The 21079-nt window shown below is 37.6% G+C and overlaps 2 protein-coding genes across 2 annotated transcripts; one reads left to right on the top strand and one right to left on the bottom strand.

Annotated features, from left to right (window-relative positions):
* Positions 1 to 194: 194 nt before the first annotated feature.
* On the bottom strand, positions 195 to 6473 carry LOC121973637 (50S ribosomal protein L1-like). Its single transcript, XM_042525028.1, has 10 exons — positions 5880 to 6473; positions 4638 to 4715; positions 3646 to 3687; positions 3467 to 3572; positions 2838 to 2902; positions 2698 to 2742; positions 2516 to 2623; positions 1914 to 2001; positions 1626 to 1672; positions 195 to 567 (listed from the first exon to the last, which is right to left on the bottom strand). The coding sequence occupies exons 1-10, from the start codon at positions 6429 to 6431 to the stop codon at positions 487 to 489; spliced, it is 1212 nt and encodes a 403-aa protein (XP_042380962.1). The 5' UTR covers positions 6432 to 6473; the 3' UTR covers positions 195 to 486.
* Positions 6474 to 7211: 738 nt separating this feature from the next.
* Positions 7212 to 7718, top strand: LOC122041110 (glutathione S-transferase T3-like). The gene has a single exon (XM_042600695.1). It carries the CDS (start codon positions 7212 to 7214, stop codon positions 7716 to 7718), a length of 507 nt encoding a protein of 168 aa, XP_042456629.1.
* Positions 7719 to 21079: the final 13361 nt, after the last annotated feature.

Raw genomic sequence — 21079 nt, 5'->3', positions numbered from 1 at the left:
CTTATGTATCATAAATTTATTTTCTTCTTTCTTTTGGCTAAAGTGTTGAAAATAAATGATAAGAAATTGTGGAATTTGGTAAAGTAAAGCATGAACATAGTGAATCGGTTTATGGGTAAGCTTTTTTAAGAACAAACAAGAAATTATTAAAAAATGCTGATGGCTTCCAATTGCAGCTGCTTCAGCAAAATAAATTGTGAGATAAGAAGCGTCCATGCCATTTGGGATAGAAATGAAATACTAATTTAGTACAAATAGTGGCATCGAAATTCAAGCACTGTTTATCAACTCTGGATGACAAATAGTGGAATCAACTCGAGTCCTCCAGATTTCTTTGCTGTCTGAGAAAGCAAGTTTAGCCAAATCCTCACTAAAGGAGAGACTAAGAAAACAATTATAGTGTGCAAGGAATTTTGCTGACGCTCTACTGGAATTGCGTGGCAGTTGACAAAATTGTGTCCGACTCCAAGCGCTGCAACAGAGTTTTCACTGTTTTACATGGACCTTGTTGTAGTTGTCAGCAGCCAAAGAGAGTGACTGTATTGTGATTGGAAATCCAGGTCCCATCTGTAACAAAGATGCAATTATTCGTTTAAAGACTAGCGTGTAAAAGAAAATGATGGAAAACAAGATGAAGCAGCAGAAAAAAAAGGTATTGGTTATTGTCTTTACCGTAAGGAATTTATTATGCTCATCTTCCAATAATAGATGAGTGAAGTATTTACAAACTTGGTTGGTTTAAGTATTTTGAGTCATTGGCTGGGCTCGACAAGTTAAATAGTCAGTTCTGAGTCACAATCGGCAACAATGTTACATAATTCTAGACAGTGAGCATTGGAAAGGCTTGTTTGGGTGTAGTCACAGACGATTGTAGAATATGAGCTAGACTATAAGTCTTGAAGAGGATATTAAACCTTAAGTGAGTCGTGGTGAATTATACGCTAATAAAGAAGCTTTACAAGTTAGATGAGTGAATTGCTATTAACTTGGACTTGAATGTTTTGGGCCAGTAGTAGAACATGATAAATTAATAATGGGTTGATACTCATTAAACGGACTGTGGCTGGGACAGTAACCTTACTATTGTTTCACTACAATGTAATCGAAGTTAAAACAATTACAACTTAAAAACAGAAAGAACACAGACATTAATATATTGACAGAATATTAGGAAGGTTCCAAAAGGCCTATGTAGATGGTATGTAGTATGAGTATGCAGATGAATATATGTAAATCTAAGCAATATATGATATGAAGTAAATAATGTATGATAATGCTTGTTAACCAACAACACTATCACATGATCCTTGTGTGACCATAAGCATATCTTATGCTATCATTTATTGCATAAACTGGCCACATAAGCGGGTTAGGTTTAAGCTTTTTTAAAACAACGAAGATAGAGTCTAGGAAAATTATGATTTTGGCTGACAAGATGGTATGATATTATCTTTTCACATAGCAATCATCTGAATTAAGACTAAATAAGATATTGAACTATAGCATTCATTCAGACATTTTAGCTGTTTTTTTTGTCAAAGGACTACGAAAACTGTAAATTTTGCAGTGTTTGGAATTTTACAAACTTGACTTTTATTCAACGGATTTGGTTTAGAGTTACTCACTGTGCTACTTAAAGTGAAGTTCTTGACATATCCAGCATATTTGGAGGCTGCAATAACAAGAAACATGAGAATATATCATTTAAAGTATGGAAACAAATTTCTTTAAACAGTAGATACTTAGTCGAATATTTAAAGGCACATATGAGTGCTTATATCAGATCATCAGAGCAACAGCTGGCATTCCTTAAGTAAATTCATTCGGCCAATTTAATAGTATAAAATCACTTCTTAATGCAAATGACAATAAAAAATATATATAATTAAATTGGAAACTGATCGCGAATATACTCTTTTTAAGTCCAACAGGTTTTGCAACTAATAGTGAGTGTACAAAAGCTCCGATGTTTTCACGAAGAGACTCCTCAGAAAAATTGACCTGGAAATGTGAAAGGAAAGAGTTAGAAAAATTGGCCTGGAAAATGTGACAAGACCGAGAGAGTTTCATCAATAGCAACTGTTGCCTTGAGTTGGTTTGAAAGAAGATAATCCAACTCTCAAAAAGTATCTAGAAACGTATAGTAAAAATAACACATACATATTGAATCACACTATTTGTCATGTTTAGAATACATCAAAAATTAGTGTGAACATAATACTATCAATCTACTAATTAACCACAATTCTTTTGCAGGCATGATCAATTGTATGTGATGTGACATATACCAAAGTCCACAACATCAAGCAGCAAACATATGCAAGTCATGGTCTCCAACCAGTTCCAGCAGAACCTATTTTAGATATTTGTGAGCCAGGATAAAATTCAGTCTCTTGAACATCACTCCAAACACTAAAATGAATTAGAGCCTAGTGTGGAACAATAATATGCACATATAGCAGGATATGCTAACACATTTTACTATGATAAAAAATCAATACATGAGTAATCAGACCTTTCCAAGGCCAACATGAACAATAGCAGTCTTGTCGATCTTAAAGTCGATACGGCCAGATTTTGCTGCTTTTACAGCTCCTGAAACATCACTTGTTACAGACCCTAACTATATAAAAAAAGAAGATTTAGAATCAGCAATGCATGTTTCATAATCTTTAGTGAAAAGTAGAAGAAACTTACTTTTGGATTCGGCATCAAACCTCGAGGGCCAAGGATCCTAGCAATCTGAAAATAGAACAGCACAAGCAAAGTAATGAAGCATGCATAGAGAAGCAAAAAACAAAAAAAAAATGCATAACTCATGTTCCATGGTACAAAACCTTTGACAGACGAGGCATGAACATAGGAGTTGCTATGCACTTGTCAAAGTTAAGTTTGCCACCTCCTACATACAGATTTTGTCATGGTTAAACAAATCAGAAAGCAATTAATAGTTACAAGAAGTGCAAACAAACAGTCATTAACACCCATTAAAACCTGAAAAGTGAATGTATACCAAGACATATTGGGGAACCAAACAATTGGATATGCATTAAATAAATTTACGCATTATCCAAAATACTCCCACAAAGGTGCAAACATAATAAAGATGAGCAGAGAAGAAATAGGAAGAAATATCTAATAACGTGTGTCTAACGTGCATTTTAGGATGCCCTAGGACAATCGCATATATATAAAAGATTTAAGTAGTAAAGACTATTAAACTGAATGCATTCTACCTTGCTGTAAACTAATTAGAAATTCAACTTTGGACAATGATTAAATAGAATAGGAATATAAAGTCTGTTATCTAGTATAATGGCAATTAAAGGCTGTTCGAAAATAATATAACTGTTTTGTAATAATGAACAAAGTTGTGCCTACTTCAACCTTTGAGACGAGAAAAATGTAGCAATATCAAAATTACTTGAAACTTGAGAATTTTCTATCATAGGTGAAGTTGTAATACCGTTTTTTATTTCTTCAATAAGCTCATTGCCACCGACAATATCAGCTCCTGCAGCTCTGGCTTCTTCTACTGAAGGCCCTTCAGCAAATACAGCCACCCTTACAGTCTGGACCAACAGAGACTATAAGTATCCTTAACAAAATGAATGGAAAAATATAAGCCAATGTAATCCAAGATACCTTCCCAGTGCCATGAGGCAGTGTTAAGGCACCACGTACCATCTGCAACAGTGAGATGCTGTCTAAGAGACATATCCAGACTTCCAGGGGAAACAAATTTAGAAAATATGCAACATTAGCTCACAAAAGAGTGATCCACTGATTGTTGAAATGTGGAACAGAGATAATTTGATAAAATATCTAATGCCCAATCATGATGACCCATCCAAACGAGAAAATCATCCATCAACTTCGTTTCGCACAATTATTGGTCCAAAATGCTGATTACAGGTTAATCATAGTTCACCTATGAAAGCCTATAAATCTTCATTAGCCTACAATCTATCTCACTTAAAGCTTAATGTCCTCATCAAGGCCACAAGTCCACCTCATTAGCCCACAACCTCACATGTGGGAATACACATGGAGTTTAAACCAATATCACAAATGGCAGATAGATGCAAATGATATGGGTATCTGCAGTAAGATAGTGACTGGGAAGTATATATATGCAAATGATATGGGTGTCTGCGACAAGATAGTTTTACATCTTAATGCTTCCGTAAATCAGTCCATGCTGGGAAGTATGCAACAACATAGTGACTGGGCATCAGCAATCTGTTCTACTTTCCACACACACACATATATATAGGAAATGAAAAAGGATAATAGGTTTCTGGCATTAATATTATGGATAAAGTCTGAGAGAAGTAGATTCTTCAAGAGGCTCAACAATTCAGTCTTGTTGATAGGTCTGTAAGCTATCTATGTGCATAATATGTATACTTACAATGGATTCAACTATTCCATCTTGTGGGTCATATGAACACTTTATGCAAACCAACACAACAAAATAGAGAGCGCATAGAGCATTGATGCAAAATAGTACCTCAAAAGTAAAAGAAATCATAACTGTTCTACTGTTGAAAAACAATAATAAAGAATGAGCAAGCCAGACATGGAAGGAATTACTTGATTTAAGGATCGTCTTCTAAAAAGTATTAAAAAAAAACCTGATCGCCTCTACGTGGATCAACACCCAAGTTAACATGAGCTTCAACTGTTTCAACAAATCGACGCCTTGCATTAACCTGAACAATGGCTAGAAATTATGAAAATCAGTAAGAAGTGGATTATGAGCAGCAGCGGCAGCAGCAACAACAACAACAACAACAACAACAATAATAATAATAAATGAAGACGGTATCAGCAAGATCTTTTAATGGATTGAAATTCATATAATTACCAGCAAGTGATGAAGCCTCGGAAGGTGGAAAAAAAATAGTTTCCCTGACAAGAGTATCTTATAAAACTGTGAATTTTATAACACTCCCACCTCCTACAGTAAGTCAATCTAGCATACATAGAAACCTCTCACTCTCTAAATATCTCATATGGCATATTATTACCAAAAATCAACTGCTTGTCAGGATCGCACTAGCTAGCTTCTCATACAATCTCATAGGATTGTACAAAATAATAATAAAGAGTGCAAAAAGAAGTTCAAAAAGATAGGAGATGGGATTCTTGAAATGGATTGAATCAATGACAAATGGACATAAAACCAATGAACATCCCTTCAGAATCAAAGTGGGAACAGTGCACACTATCCGACTCTGAATCTAGTAATCACAGGTCTTCAATCATCAAAACCATTCTTGATTGTTGGATAGTCAAAATGACATAACACAAGTTTAATTTTTAGATTTTGATTGATTGCTCGATGTTTCTTTGATTTTCAACATGACATATCTTATTAACTGTTATCACAAAACTTTTGCGGTTCCTAAATCAAGTACATGCAAATACTGAAGATTGTAGTTTAATATAAAGTAGTAATGTTGATACACTTTTGGTGCAGTAACAAGTAGAGATCTTAAATAGTAAAGTTTGAACTGCAACCTCTCCGATCTCAAATTGTAAAGCTTGCACTGCAACCTCTACTCATAATAAATCATCATAAGTTCTTTAAGTTGGAAGCACTTTCCCTATGAAATTTATTTAAGATTAAAATTAGAATCGGGTGGAAAATAGTAACAGACCGTTTTCATTCTTTTTCAACCTAAATTATTACATTGGATCCCCTCTAATCAGTGACGCAGAAATGATTGTAGGATCAAACATATGGCAAGCATTCCCACAAAATAAAACATTGTGAGTAGAAACAACATAAAACATAGAAATTTCTTACGCATCCAGCAGTTTTAAGGTAATGAAACAGACGAAGACACTAGACAGTGACGTAATATGCTGACCTTGACTTGACGGATGGCCTCCATCAAATCCATCGGAACCTTCTGCGGTTTCTTCTCCTGAGGGATGAGAGTAGGGAACGGAATTTTCTCTTCCTCCTGAGTAGCAAATATGCTCCGCGTCGGACCCCGTGGTTGGATCCTCCTGGCCTCCTGCTGCAGTAGCCCTTCCTCATCCCTGTTCTCCTGCGGATCTGGAGCTTTGTACTCCGGCAACGGAGCCACGCGAGACGCGTAAGACACCGGGGATATAGTAGGGATGTCCTTGACGAACCGGGCGTCCTCTCTCGTCCAAGGGCCGGAACCGCCATCCGGAAACGACGAGCGAGGACGACTCGGCGGAGGAGTGGGATGGCTAGGTGGAGAGGCAGCCTCCTTGGCCGACGGATCAGGATCACCTTCGTCGTTGGGATCCTTGGGCTTAACTGTGTATGAAACGGGACTGATCGGGCCTGAGGAGGAGAGGGATCGCCAGAAGAAGGAGACGGATTGCGAAGGCCGTAGGCGGCGGCAGTGGCCAGCGTGAGAGAGGAGAAGGTGAGCGAGGCGGGCCATTTGGGGAGGAAGTCGAAGGCTGCGTTTGCTCGGGGTTTAACGAGGGCGATTGAAAATGGAGTGTCGTTTTAGGTTACAGTTCGGATCTGGACACTCATGGCACCCGATCCGATTAAATTGATTAACCAGTAATTTATCAAAAATAAGACAATCCACGTTCTAGAGGATCCAACCCTGTTTGCGCAAGTTCTTAGAGCAAAAGGTGATGATGTGATATGCTTTATTTGGAAGGGGAGTAAATCATGATGCGATGTCTCTATTCCCCGAGAGAATATTCGAGCTTTGTATGGGGTGGGCCAGTCCTAGCCCACCCCATGTGTATAATTTTTTTAAGTTTTTTTTTAAATGTAAATTATAAAATTAAAAATTAAATAAAATGGTTAGTTTTTTAACGGCTAGTTCAAAATTTTATCTATAAATATTCATCCATATGTGCACATATTTTCATTTCAACTTACTACTCTTTCGATTCTACTCTCTAAATTCTTTCCCCATCTATTTTTTCAAGTTCCTATCATCTTATTTTCTATCCGAAATGGATAAAAATAATAGGGCATTTTTTTTATAAATTTCTTGAATTCTACAAACAACTCGCAAGAATATTCATCTTCCCAAAATTCATAAATTCCACCAAATTATCAATACTCACATCCATTTCCCAATATGTCGTTTCCTCCACAAAATCTTCAAAATTTCCAAAGTTTTGGAAATTCTATGAATCATCTTAATTATGTCCCTCGAGGTCCATATCAACCGCTTCCAGCCGAATATTGGCAAAACATGAGTCATCCGTATTTCACGCCGTCGGTTATTCATGGATATGGTACCCCACATACAACTGGTATGTCTTTCACTCCTTCGATGTCGAATGAACCTGCAACTCCGACTTTTATCCCGGAGACTCAGCTTTCCGACCGTGAATCCCCAATTGAGGTGGTCAATTTAGAAAAGGCGGTTTCAAATGCTGAGGGTACAAGAAAGCGTTCAAGTTGGACAAAGGTTGAAGACGAGGTCTTAGCGAGAAGTTTTGTCACTATCAGTGATGATTCAATAATCGGTAATGATCAAAAGGCGGATGCTTTTTGGAGACGGGTTGCAAGATACTACAATGAGAATCTTCCCCTAGGTTCAAACACCAGATGTGCAAATGTTATACGGTCACATTGGCACAATACAATCCAAAAGAAGGTATATCGATTCAACGTAAATTACAATAGTGTTTATAGTTCATATCGAAGTGGTCACAGTGATGAAGATATATTGAGGTTTGCGTACGAAAAATATTGATCCGAAAACAATGGCATTGCATTCAATCTCGAACATGTGTAGAGAATTGTCAAAGATCGTCTAATGTTTACTCCACAATTCGCTGATCACTTTGTGGCCACAAAGAAGACGAGGACCTCAGAGTCGGGAGTAAGCAACACCTCCTCTAACCAAGATGTGAGTATAGACCTGGATTATGAAGATACTCATCCAATAGGATAAAAGGCAGCAAAAAGAAAGGGAAAAGACAAATTAAAATCGACCATGGAGAATCTGACAGTAAACTACAAAAATATTATCACAAAGTTCACTGAGTACACAAGCATGAAGAAGTCCGAAGTCGATTTGAAACAAAAACAACTCAAAGTAGAGGAGATTAAGGCAAAAGTTGCATTGTCTAAATCTGATGCTAAGAATCGTCGCTTGAAGTTAAAGGAGTACGAAGTATTGAACAAAAATACCTCGTAGATGACAAAGGAGCAGCTTATCATACATGAATGCCTATGCCAGGATATTAGGTCGAGATGGAATATCTAAATTGTTTACTCAACGTTCATTTTCTAGTATTATTATATTTTCCAGTGATTGTAATTTTTAATTATTATATTTCTCATTTCGGTTAATGTGATTTTTAATTATTATAATTTTACAAAATAGTCGTTATAAACAAGCCTTGAAAACTAGCTATTACAACTAGCCGTTGGAAAATAGACGTTACAAACTTATGTTGGTGCAGGAAGCATCCGACGATCGAACCTAAGTTTTAATAATGGCAAAAGATTCAAAGTTAATGTGTGTTGTTATCTAACATGTTGAATGAGTGTTTCAGGAAAGTCCTAACTACGGTTAGGCAGGTGAAAACCCTAGGGGTGAAAACCCTAAGGGGTGGTAACCCTAGGTCCTAGGGGGTGGTAACCCCAAGTAGAGAAAAGTCCTAACTGCGGTTAGGCAAAGGGAAAACCCTAGGGGGTGGTAACCCTAGGTCATAGGGGGTGGTAACCCTATGCGGAAAGTCTTGGCAGGTCGATGGCTTCAGGCAAAAGTCCTAGGGGGTGGTAACTCTAGGTGGAAAGTCCTGGTGTCGCGAACCAGGTGAAAGACTAGACTAGCCAGGAAGCGGATGTCCAGCAGAAAGTCCGGAAGCGTCGAGTGCTGAGCAAAAGTCCAGTCGATCTGGAGGATCGCACTGGCAGCAGGTAAATCTCCTGAGTGGAGTAGGTGAGGATGCGTTTCCCGTAGAGGGAACAGTAGGTGTCGGGTCGACCTAGGATTTCCGGACGGAAATCCGAAGTCAAACCCGGATAGTCTGATGACTATCGATAATATTTTGTTACCTTATTTATGACTTTATGTGCTAACTTTGTGTTGCAGGATATTATTTGGGACTAACATATCTTGCAGGTACAAAATAATAAAGTCTTCCCTTGGATGAACAGTGTCTGAGGCGCCTCCATGGAGCTTGGAGGCGCCTCGGGTGCAAAGCTGGAGCTGGTTGCGAAACACCTTGGGAGGCGCCTTGAAGAAGTCATAAGGCGCCTTGAATGGGGCATAAGGCGCCTTGAGCAGATGAACTTCGACCAGTTCAAGCTTGATCCATGCGGGTGACTCGACAGTATGGAGGCGCCTTCAGAGGCTTCCAAGGCGCCTTGAACACCCTTTATAAGGGGGTTTCGAGCAACACCTCAATTCATCTGATTACAAGTGATTCTCTTGCCACGTGCTGCTCCAAAAGACATTTCGAAGTGCTGCTACTCGTGCCCGACGATCCAGAGCTCCGAGATCTCATTTTCCGTCGTCGGTATAGATTTATCTAACGCACTCATTGTAATACTTAGTTTGTAATAATCGTGCTTATAGTTGTTGCCCATCGAAAGTGATCAAGGATCGCGGGCCTTCGAGTAGGAGCCGTCACAATATCATACAGATATCTAAATTCTTTTCGATCCAACAATTGGTATCAGAGCGGGGTCGTTTTGAATTGGTGCAACCACCATTCAAAACATTTTTTCGTGGTATATTTTGGTTTTTCAGAGTCAATTAGAAATTAGCTTAGTAGCTAAAATTCTAATTCTTTTCAAAATCGGTGTTGCTCAAAGTTGGTCAATACCACTTGAGCTCATTTTTTTTTATTCTTCCCGCACTACTAATCCAAGACTCTGTCTTGGAATAGATCTTCTTGTTTTTAATTTTTGCAAGATTTAAATGGCCCATCAAGAAGGCTACAACACTGCTCGCCCACCGCTCTTCTCTGGCGAAGACTTCGGCAACTGGAAAGGCCGAATGGAGTCGTACCTACAAACCGAGTTCGATATCTGGATGATCACCAAGACCGGGCTTGAAATACCAACTGACGGCGGCGGCATACCACTACCGTACGAGAACTGGGACGCGAACCTTATCAAAAAGGTAGAAGCAAACGCAAAAGCAACGTATACACTTCAGTGCGGCTTAACGAATAAGGAGATGAATCGCGCCGGCCCATTCTCAAGCGCCAGGGAGCTGTGGGAGAATCTGATTCAGTTACACGAAGGTATGTCAGACACAAGTAAGCATGATAAATTATTTGAATTACATGAGTAGACTGATACTACTCCGGCCGAGGAAGGTATTGAGTGGGTTGCAGGTACAAGCATAACACAATAAGCTAGAAAGATGAAGGCAACATGGTCTGAGTCATCAGACGAATCCGAATCCGACGCAGAAGAGCAGACGAGTTTCCTCGCTCTACCAGTACTAGCATCCGTGGCCGAAACCGAGTCCGAGTTTGAATCCGAAACCGAGAACGAGTCAGACACGAAGTCAGAGCGAAGCCACAGATCCGTATCCGTTTTCGAAGGACCCAAACTCACTGTAAGCTCTTTAATGTCTAGTATTGACTTAGAAATTTCGGAAAACTTAATTCCTTACCTGCTTAAGAAATTGGCTAAATCCAACATCCGGGTCAAGTCGCTCCAAAAGGAGGTAACAACCCTTAAGGAAGCGACTGACTTGAGTGCTTTAATTGAGTCAGTTCAAATTGGAAGTTCGACTCAAGTCCAACAACTTGAGGAAGAAAATTCCAATTTGAAAACTCAAATTAAAGAACTCAAGGACACGTTGGAACGGTTCACCTTGGATTCGAAGATTTTGGATCTAATTCTTGGAAAACAGCGAGCCAGTTACAACAAATCTAGACTTGGATTTAAGACCAAAACAAAATATAAATCATATCTGTCTTTAGTAAATAGAAATAATAGAAAGGTAGTCCAAGCATGGGTACCTAAGTCCAACTTGGTCAATCAAGTTGGACTTGGTCAATATTGGGTCCCCAAGGATCAAGTCTACTACCTCGATAGACCATATCGAGGCTATGATCCAGGGGAGCAAAAAGTTAAACGAAATTAAAATTCAAAATTAAATTAAAAAATTTGAAATAAAATTATAAATTCAAAATTAAATTAAATTCTAAATTCTAAATTCGAAATTAAATTAAAATTCAAAATTAAATTAAAAAATTCGAAATAAAATTATAAATTCGAAATTAAATTAGAATTCTAAATTCTAAATTCTAAATTAAATTAAAATTCGAAATTAAATTATAAATTCGAAATTAAACTAAAATTCAAAATTCAAAATTAAATTAAATTAAAATTCAAAATTCAAAATTCAATTAAAAAAATTCGAAATTAAATCAATTTAAAATTCAAATTTCAAAATCTTTAAAACTTAATTTCAAAATTACTTTAAAAATCTTTTCAAAATTATTTTAAAAATCTTTAAAACTTAATTTCAAAATTCTTTAAAAATCTTTTCAAAATTATTTTAAAAATCTAAATTCTTTAAAAATCTTTTCAAAATCTTTAAAACTTAATTTCAAAATTCTTTTAAAAATCTTTTCAAAAATCTTTTCAAAATCTTTAAAACTTAATTTCAAAATTCTTTAAAAATCTTTTAAAAATCTTTAAAACTTAATTTCAAAATTCCTTTAAAAATCTTTTCAAAATTATTTTAAAAATATTTAAAAATTAATTTCAAAATTCTTTAAAAATCTTTTCAAAATCTTTTCAAAATCTTTAAAACTTAATTTCAAAATTCCTTTAAAAATATTTTCAAAATTATTTCAAAATCTTTAAAACTTAATTTCAAAATTCTTTAAAAACTTTAAAACTTAATTTCAAAATTCCTTTAAAAATCTTTTCAAAATTATTTCAAAATCTTTAATACTTAATTTCAAAATTACTTTAAAAATATTTTCAAAATTATTTTAAAAATCTTTAAAACTTAATTTCAAAATTACTTTTAAAAATCCTTTTAAAAATCATTTCAAAATTATTTTAAAAATCTTTAAAACTTAATTTCAAAATTACTTTTAAAAATCTTTTAAAAATCCTTTCAAAAATTCTTTTAAAAAAAACTTTTAAAATTCCTTTTTAAAATTCTTTTAAAAATATTTTAAAAATCCTTTTTAAATTCTTTCAAAAATTCTTTCAAAAATTCTTTTAAAAACCTTTCAAAAATTCTTTTAAAAATTATTTTGAAAGATTAATTTCAAAACCCTTTTCAGAAGTTATTAAATTCTTTGAAATTCTAAACTTAATTAATTTTTAAATCTTCAAAATAATTAAATGGTCACTTATTTTAAATTCTAACTTATATTCTCAATATTTTAAAACAAAGTTAACTTTATCTAGCACTCACTCATAAGCTAAACATGCCTGAAAACCTAGAATGGGTGAGATGGTAATTTAGGAAAATATAAAATAACTATTTTTTTTAATTTACATGCTTGGACTCTAGAATCCTCAGGACTTAATGTGGCATTAATTAAGGGGGAGTGAGTGGAGTCAAGCTAAGTTTCTTTTAAAATAAATTTTATGGTTTTAATTATCTTTAAAAGTTAAACTCTTTGAAAAGTTAAAGCAAATCCAATTTTTTTTAGACTTTAAACTTTTCATCAACTTATACGTCTAAGATTGAGCATTCTTGTACTTTAGGGCTCTGATACCTGATCAAAACAATTTAGATAACTTAACATCTAGTTAACTTGACTCATGCTTGGACTTAAGGACCAACCAATTTGATTAAATAAACTAAATTAAACATTTAGTTTCTCCCTCTTCGTCCTAAAAATTAACAAGTTCGTACTCCTAATTTTTCAACAATAAGTATTGTTAAGCTAAGTGTCTTTTTAACTTAAGCTATATTTTCAATGTTTACAAAAGACTAAGCTAAGTAGTTCATATAAAAACCTTCAAACTTTTGCAAACTTAGCCAACCTTTCAAATCTAACTCTTTATAAATTCTTACTAAGCTAATTTTTTTTTACCTTAAAGTATTAAAAATCATAGTTTTGCAAAATTCTTACTCATTGCCTTCAAAATATTTTTGCTAAGTAAAAAGATACTTCAATATTCTTTAAGATTTTCAAAATTTAGCTAAGTATATTTCAAAAATCAACTAAGTTTCAAAAGTGGCTAAAATCGTTCTTAATAGTCTACTAAGTATTAGCCTTTTAAACTTAGTTAAAAATTTTTCCAAAGTAATTTACCATTCATAAGCCTAATCTGTTTTTTTCCTAAGAAAAATTAAAAATTGCTTGAAACTAGCTTATTTTTTGATAAATGGCAAAGGGGGAGAGTAGGGAAATTCAAAGTAAAACAAAATCAATCAAAATCTAATTCAAAAGTAAAAGGAAGCCCTGTATTAAGGGGGAGCTTCACAAAAGTTTAAGTGTTAGCTTAAGTTAAAGTAAAACAAAATCAATCAAAATCTAATTCAAAAGTAAAAGGAAACCCTGTATTGAGGGGGAGCTTCACAAAAGTTTAAGTGTTAGCTTAAGTTATGCTTTTATTTGAATTTATATACTTAAACTTATTCACTTAAAATCTTTTAAGATATTCATGCATCTGTTTTACTTAACTTTGAATTTGGATTGCCATAATCAAAAAGGGGGAGATTTTTGGTGCAGGAAGCATCCGACGATCGAACTTAAGTTTTGATAATGGCAAAGGATTCAAAGTTAAGGTGTGTTGTTATCTAACATGTTGAATGAGTGTTTCAGGAAAGTCCTAACTACGGTTAGGCAGGTGAAAACCCTAGGGGGTGGTAACCCTAGGTCCTAGGGGGTGGTAACCCTAGGTGGAGAAAAGTCCTAGCTGCGGTTAGGCAAAGGGAAAACCCTAGGGGGTGGTAACCTTAGGTCATAGGGGGTGGTAACCTTATGCGGAAAGTCTTGGCAGGTCGATGGCTTCAGGCAAAAGTCCTAGGGGGTGGTAACCCTAGGTGGAAAGTCCTGGTGTCGCGAACCAGGTGAAATACTGGACTAGCCGGGAAGCGGATGTCCAGCAGAAAGTCCGGAAGCGTCGAGTGCTGAGCAAAAGTCCAGTCGATCCGGAGGATCGCACTGGCAGCAGGTAAATCTCCTGAGTGGAATAGGTGAGGACGCGTTCCCCGTAGAGGGAACAGTAGGCGTTGGGTCGACCTAGGATTTCCGGACGAAAATTTGAAGTTAGACCCGAATAGTCTGATGACTATCGATAATATTTTGTTACCTTATTTATGACTTTATGTGTTAACTTTGTGTTGCAGGATATTGTTTGGGACTAACATATCTTGCAGGTACAAAATAATAAAGTCTTCCCTCGGATGAACAGTGTCCGAGGCACCTCCATGGAGCTTGGAGGCGCCTCGGGTGCAAAGCTGGAGCTGGCTGCGAAGCACCTTGGGAGGCGCCTTGAAGAAGTCATAAGGCGCCTTGGAAGGCGCCTTAATGGGGCATAAGGCGCCTTGAGCAGATGAACTTCGACCAGTTCAAGCTTGATCCACGCGGGTGACTCGGCAGTATAGAGGCGCCTTCGGAGGCTTCCAAGGCGCCTTGAACACCCTTTATAAGGGGGTTTCGAGCAGCACCTCAATTCATCTGATTACAAGTGATTCTCTTGCCACGTGCTGCTCCAAAAGACATTTCGAAGTGCTGCTACTCGTGCCCGACGACCCAGAGCTTCGAGATCTCATTTTCCGTCGTCGGTATAGATTTATTTAACGCACTCATTGTAATACTTAGTTTGTAATAATCGTGCTTATAGTTGTTGCCCATCGAAAGCGATCAAGGATCGCGGGCCTTCTAGTAGGAGTTGTCACAGGCTCCGAACGAAGTAAAATCCTTTGTGTCTGTATTTCATTATTTCATTTCCGCTGCTTTAATTTCTGAACGAATCTTTTTTACGATTCCGATAATCGAACACAATAGCTACGAGCGCTATTCACCCCCCCTCTAGCTCGTTCTCGATCCAACAACTTACCGTTGCAAACTAACCATTGCAAATTAGCCGTTGCAAACTAGTTGTTGTAAACTTACCGTTGCAAACTACCCGTTGCAAACTAACCGTTGCAAACTAGTCGTTGCAAACTAGCCGTTGCATGAGAAAAACAATATATATAGACACATTGTGCTACAAGATTTTCATTCGACTATCATACCATTTCTTAAACACATATACTAAAACGTGTTTCCTCCAAAAATCTCTCATTCTACAGGCAGCTCTAGCTTAAGTTCCAGCTCGACAAGCGAAGACGAAGTCCATGTTGAAATCGATGAGCAAGCTTATGATCCGGGTGAAGACTTGATGTTATTGGTTCTTGAACAACACCAACAACTTATGGAAGCATATCAGAGGAGGGGCATGCGCAGAAGAAGGTTCGTCCAAAGAAATCGTGAAGTCGGGCATGAGAGGCTCGTCAATGATTATTTCTCTATAACCCCGGTGTATCATGATGAAATATTTCGAAGACGATTTCGAATGCGAAGAGAGTTATTCCTCCGCATAGTGAATGCATTAGAGAATTATTCAGCATTTTGTAGGTGCAGCGGAGGCCGGCAAGAGGGGGTGAATTACTTCTGAAAAATTAAAACGATACCCTCCTCGGATCTTTCAACTCAAAAATAAAGCAACTATAATAAAATTAAGAGCAGAAATAAAAGGAGACAGAAATTTAACCTGGTTACAACCAAGAGGGTTGTTAATCCAGGGCAGTAAGAAAAGCACAATAGAAGATCTCCTTTGCTGAAGGCGGAGAAGCCTTTTACACACTTAAAACGCTCACTAGTTGATAGGAAAGACTACAGAATTGATTGCTTGAGTTGTTGTTTATTTCCTAACTCCAGGGGCCTTTATGTTGGGGTTGCAAGGTTGCAAACATAGTCTCATATTGAAAACACATGGAAAAGATCATGGGTTTATAAGAAAAAGATATCTCCATTGGCATGAGGCCTTTTGGGTAGAGCCCAAGAGCAAAACCATGAGGGCTTAGGCCCAAAGTGGACAATATCATGTCATTGTGGAGATATCTAAATTCTTTTCGATCCTACAATTGGTATCAGAGCTCGGACTGCCAGAAGGTTTAACCACCGACTGTGCACAAGAGCTATGGTCTGATTGAACCATGTGAGTACAATATTGACCTCGAACAAAGAAAGTGGGGGCTCCTATGTTCGGATCAAGAGGACCAGACACCAGGCAGGAAGTCCTAGTAGGTCGGGTGGACCGAGGGGCAGGAAGTCCTAGTAGGTCGGGTAGACCGAGGGGCAGGAAGTCCTAGTAGGTCGAGTAGACCGAGGGGCAGGAAGACCTGGTGGGTCGAGGATCGGACGTGGGAAGCCCATGGTCCTTTGTTTGAGGGGGGGATTGTTGGGGTTGCAAGGTTGCAAACATAGTCCCATATTGAAAACACATGGAAAAGATCATGGGTTTATAAGAAAAAGATATCTCCATTGGCCTGAGGCCTTTTGGGTAGAGCCCAAGAGCAAAACCATGAGGACTTAGGCCCAAAGTGGAGAATATCATGTCATTGTGGAGATATCTAAATTATTTTCGATCATACACTTTATATAGCTCCTGGAAAGTCTATCCCGAGGTCCAAGGCGCCTCCAACAGGGTCCAAGGTGCCTCCAACGAGAGAGGGGATAAAATTTTATTCAAACAGCTCAACGTTTACTTCTGCCGGGTCCGAGGCGCCTCCAACAGGCATTGAAGGCGCCTTCAAGCTGGAGGCGCCTTCAAGCTGGAGGCGCCTTCAAGCTGGAGGCGCCTCCAAGCTGGCAGGCAGCTTTTTCCAGCTTGCTTGCTTCTTTGTTTCGTCTTCCGAAGTTCCGTTCTTTTGGGTGATTTCGGCCAACCGAAATAGGGCTCACCGGAACCCAATTTCCGGCCTTCTCCTCGAGCAAGCTTCCGTCCGGCTTCTCGTCTCTCGAACGCCGCACACGTTCTTCTCGTCCACTGGAGTACTCTTCCGCAGCTCACTACAAGAAAAAAGCTAATAGACAACGCTTTTAAAGTGTTGTCTTTGTGCCTGAAAAAGCGTTGTTAAAGGCACTGTTGTGAAAAGTCTGCTCAACGACAACGCTTTTAAAGCGTTGTCGTTTGTAGTGAAGACAACGCTTTTAAAGCGTTGTCATTTTTAGCGAAGACAACGCTATTACAACGCTTTAAAAACGTTGTTGTTTTTTTTACAAAGACAATACTTTTTGCAACACTTTAAAAGCGTTGTCGTTTTAAAGAAAAAATTTTTAAAAATATATTTTAAAATCATTATTTTTATATTTATGAAACTATTATTTTTCTTTTACCATGTCTAGATTCGAATTTTACATATAATCAACTCGGCTAATGATTTCAAACTCATACCAAAATAATAGAATTCTGACATTGAAGTAATATTAGTATTTAATTACATAAGAAGCTAGGAAATATCAAAATTAACACTAATTCTATTTCAAAGTAGATAATGATATTCCTCTAACTCTTCCTAAATCCAGCTTCAGTTCCACACTGATGGAAACCATCTGCTTCTCTGTGAACTTGGAGACCGACTCTGTATCAAATTCAGCAAATGCCACCCTGCCACACAACATTTCTTTCAAGATTCTAAATTGTTCGAAACAAGTAGTTTCCTCTGAATAAAAACTGTTTCTAGCATTAGTTGATAAGTTCTGACCTGAATTCATTCCTCTTCTTCAGTATAGTAGTCCAGTCCATCCCCACTTGAGCTCCTGTTAGAACAAGCAACTCAAACAACATCCTGCAACCGGATTTCTCCACTACACCAGGAGTGTTGAAGGTATTCGGCTTTGCTCCGAGTGCAACGACCAAGTAATCATAATCTACTGCAAATTCCCCTTTCCCTTCCGAGTTTGTGCAAATATTGGAGCGGCAGAGAATTTTCTTGTTAACTGGATCGATCTTATGACACTCAGCTTCCCAAAATTGAATCTGCTCACCTTTCTATTAAATACAGCAGCAAATTAGAGAGAAAGAACTTCCAATGAACGAGAGTAATTACAGCAACTCCCGATTTTCTAAGGCTTCATAATAAGGAAAATCACTATGTTATTGCATACGGACGTACCTTTCGCATGATATTGCGAATAGGCTCTGCGATACTACGTGGTTCAACAGTTCCACAAGTGACGCTTGGCAGTAGAGGAGTGAACAGAAAGTAGTTACGCGGCGACACCACTTTCACGTCATACTGGGAGGTGTCTACATTTCTCAAGAAACTAGTGCCAACCCAACCTGTTCCAAGAACAACCAACTTCTTCTTGTTGGTTGCTCCAGGTGCATCAGAATTATGATCTGACTTTGCATCAGCATAGGCTATTATGCCGCCGCCACTGCAAACACAAACAGAAAGAAAAGAAAAACTTGTTAACTTTATTAATCAAAAGAAAGAGTTTAATTAACCAAATATAAAACTTGTAATCCATATATTTTTTACAAGTCCAATTTATACAAGAGAATAGTTCCTATATGGTTTAGATAACTGTGATTAACCTTCACGAGATGAATGAGAACTAAACATTAGCCTGTCCTTCCTTAACTCAAATCACAGTGATGGCAGTCATGCAACAATTTTATGAACAAACTTAAATCACAGTGATGGCAGTCACTTGAGCTCCTGTTGCGCAGCAGTCCCGAAGAGAAGTCCGCCAACCGGATTTCTCCACTCACCTTCTCTAGCTTCTTGTTCTTATCCATTTTAGAGTGTCATGTGTTGATTAAAACTGGAGTATCTACATCCAAACGACTAGCCATTAGGATTTATAAGAAGCCACTAATAAGCAGCAGTGAAAATTAATAAGCGGGAGAAACTATTGCTTACAAATCAAATATATTTTACTAGGAAGACAAAAGGATACGACTAACTAGAACATTTTATAAAAAAAGTAATATTGAAGACTCTCACTACAAGATAAAAAAACAACTACAAGATATATATCCACTCTAATATAAATTATAACTTTTACATTAGTTTACATTTAAAATGTTTTAAATTTTGTTAGGTGAATCAAATGCCATCACACAAGTCCTATAACATGACATCTTACAACTAATCTCTATCAAACCCCTTAACAAACAACCACTCTAGGTAAAGCTTAACAAATAACATATTTTTATATTTCTATGACCCATGGTCAAGGTCACAAAATATTACATTAGCTCACATTTTAAAATCTATAACATTTTACAACTAATTAGACAAAGAACAACCACTTTATTTAGGTAAAGCTTAACTGATTAAACACTATATTGTTTTTCTCACAAAGAATGAACCTTTTCTTTCTTGTATAAGAATCTTTGCCTTCCTAAACCTTTTGCATACAAAGACCACCTATTTGTATCTACTAAGGGCAGTTCTAATGAGCATATTTGAGTGTCTACCTTATTGGGATTGATCGATTCAGTGTTCTTTGAGTAGCATCAAAATAAACAAGTGATGATAAAGCAGACTTGACTCGATCCCTACAGTAAGAACTCATACATACAGGCTAATAAAAAACCAAACTTAACACCGATTAGTTAACTCAGACAAAGATTCTCTACATCTTATAGAAATTGAACAGTCAAAACTGTAGAAAAAAATGCAGAATGCAAAATTTCAAGTAGATTAAACAGTAAAAACTCAACAGGAAACCAATGGTGAGTAAAAGGGCAAAAATTGAGCAGTAAAATTCCATATTAAGCATCCAAATCGTAATACAACAAACTAAGCAGTACCTATGGGATGGGGAAGACCTCGAGGAGCTACAAACGGACGGAGACATCCCAGAAAACCCATAACTTCCTTCAGACATGGATGAACTCGAAGCAGCCCCCGGTTGCTTGTTCTCCACACAACTCTGCTCAATCTTCATGACTTCGATAGCCATGGCGCCACCATCTCCCATGCAAGCAGCAACCAGATTCTAAACCCTACAACACCAGATCAAATCACCACATCAAACCCAACTCCAACGGGCAAACGTAAACGCCACTATGGTTGTAACCGGAGCCAAAAGCTACTGCACGAGGCTCAAACAGCAAGAGGAAAAAAAAACAGAAGCAAACCAGAACGGAAGGCAAATCTCCAGAAAAGGATCGATCCGAACAGGTTCAAAAGGGATCCAGAAGCGAGATCTAAATTCTAAAACAAATCGAGGACAAAAAAAACTTAGAGATCTCTGTAGCAGAACCACGAAGCGATCCAGAGGGCTTCAGATATCGAGTACCTTGTGTGAACAAAGGCCGGAAGCCGGAGATCGGACTGGATACCCACGAATCGAAGCAACGCTCTCGCGGGACGCTCGCGTTCCGCCGGAGAGTTCAAAAGGAAACCTTTTCGCCTTCGCCCGTTGAAGCAAAAGGAAGAACTGCTCGATATCGGACGGGTAAGAGATTAATCCCACGAATCAAAGAGATTGGGCAGTGTGAAGGAAGCGACGGAGGCAAAGAGATTAATCCCGCGGTCATGACGGAGAGGAGTTTGGAGGAGTGGTTCGCGGAGAGGGGTTCGCCAGAGAGGGGTTTGCCGGAAAGGAGTTGGATGGAGAAGGTCGCGTGAGATGAGGAGTTGGGAGAAGGGTTCGGGATCAAAAACAATTGGAAGATAGAAGTTGGGAGAAGGGTTCGGGTTTTCTACTCCTTACCTAGATCCAACGGTTTGTATTAATCAAGATTTAGATCCAACGATTTGTATTAATTAAGATTTAGATGAGAACTTAACAATAGACAATACTTTTTAAAAAGCGTTGTCGTAGACACTAAAAAAAGACTAATAGACAACGCTTTTTATGAAGCGTTGTCTTTGACTCGTAAAAATCACTAATAGACAACGGTTTTTAGAAAAGCGTTGTCTATTAATAAAAAAATAATGAAACAGACAACGCTTTTCACTAAAAGCGTTGTTAAAAAAAAATAGACAACGTTTTTTATAAAAAGCGTTGTCGTTTAAGTGTTGTAGAATCCCAATTTTCTTGTAGTCTCTAGTCCTTCGGACGCACCGAGCCCGTCGGCTCCCTTCCCGTGCCATCCTTCTCACTAGCTGCGTCTTCCGCTCAACTTCCTGCGCTCCTAAGCTCCTGCACACTC

Source organism: Zingiber officinale, chromosome 1B (genome assembly GCF_018446385.1).
Source record: "Zingiber officinale cultivar Zhangliang chromosome 1B, Zo_v1.1, whole genome shotgun sequence".
NCBI lineage: Eukaryota > Viridiplantae > Streptophyta > Magnoliopsida > Zingiberales > Zingiberaceae > Zingiber > Zingiber officinale.
Note: the sequence above shows the minus strand (reverse complement) of the source record. Positions and strands in the feature narration are given on the sequence as shown.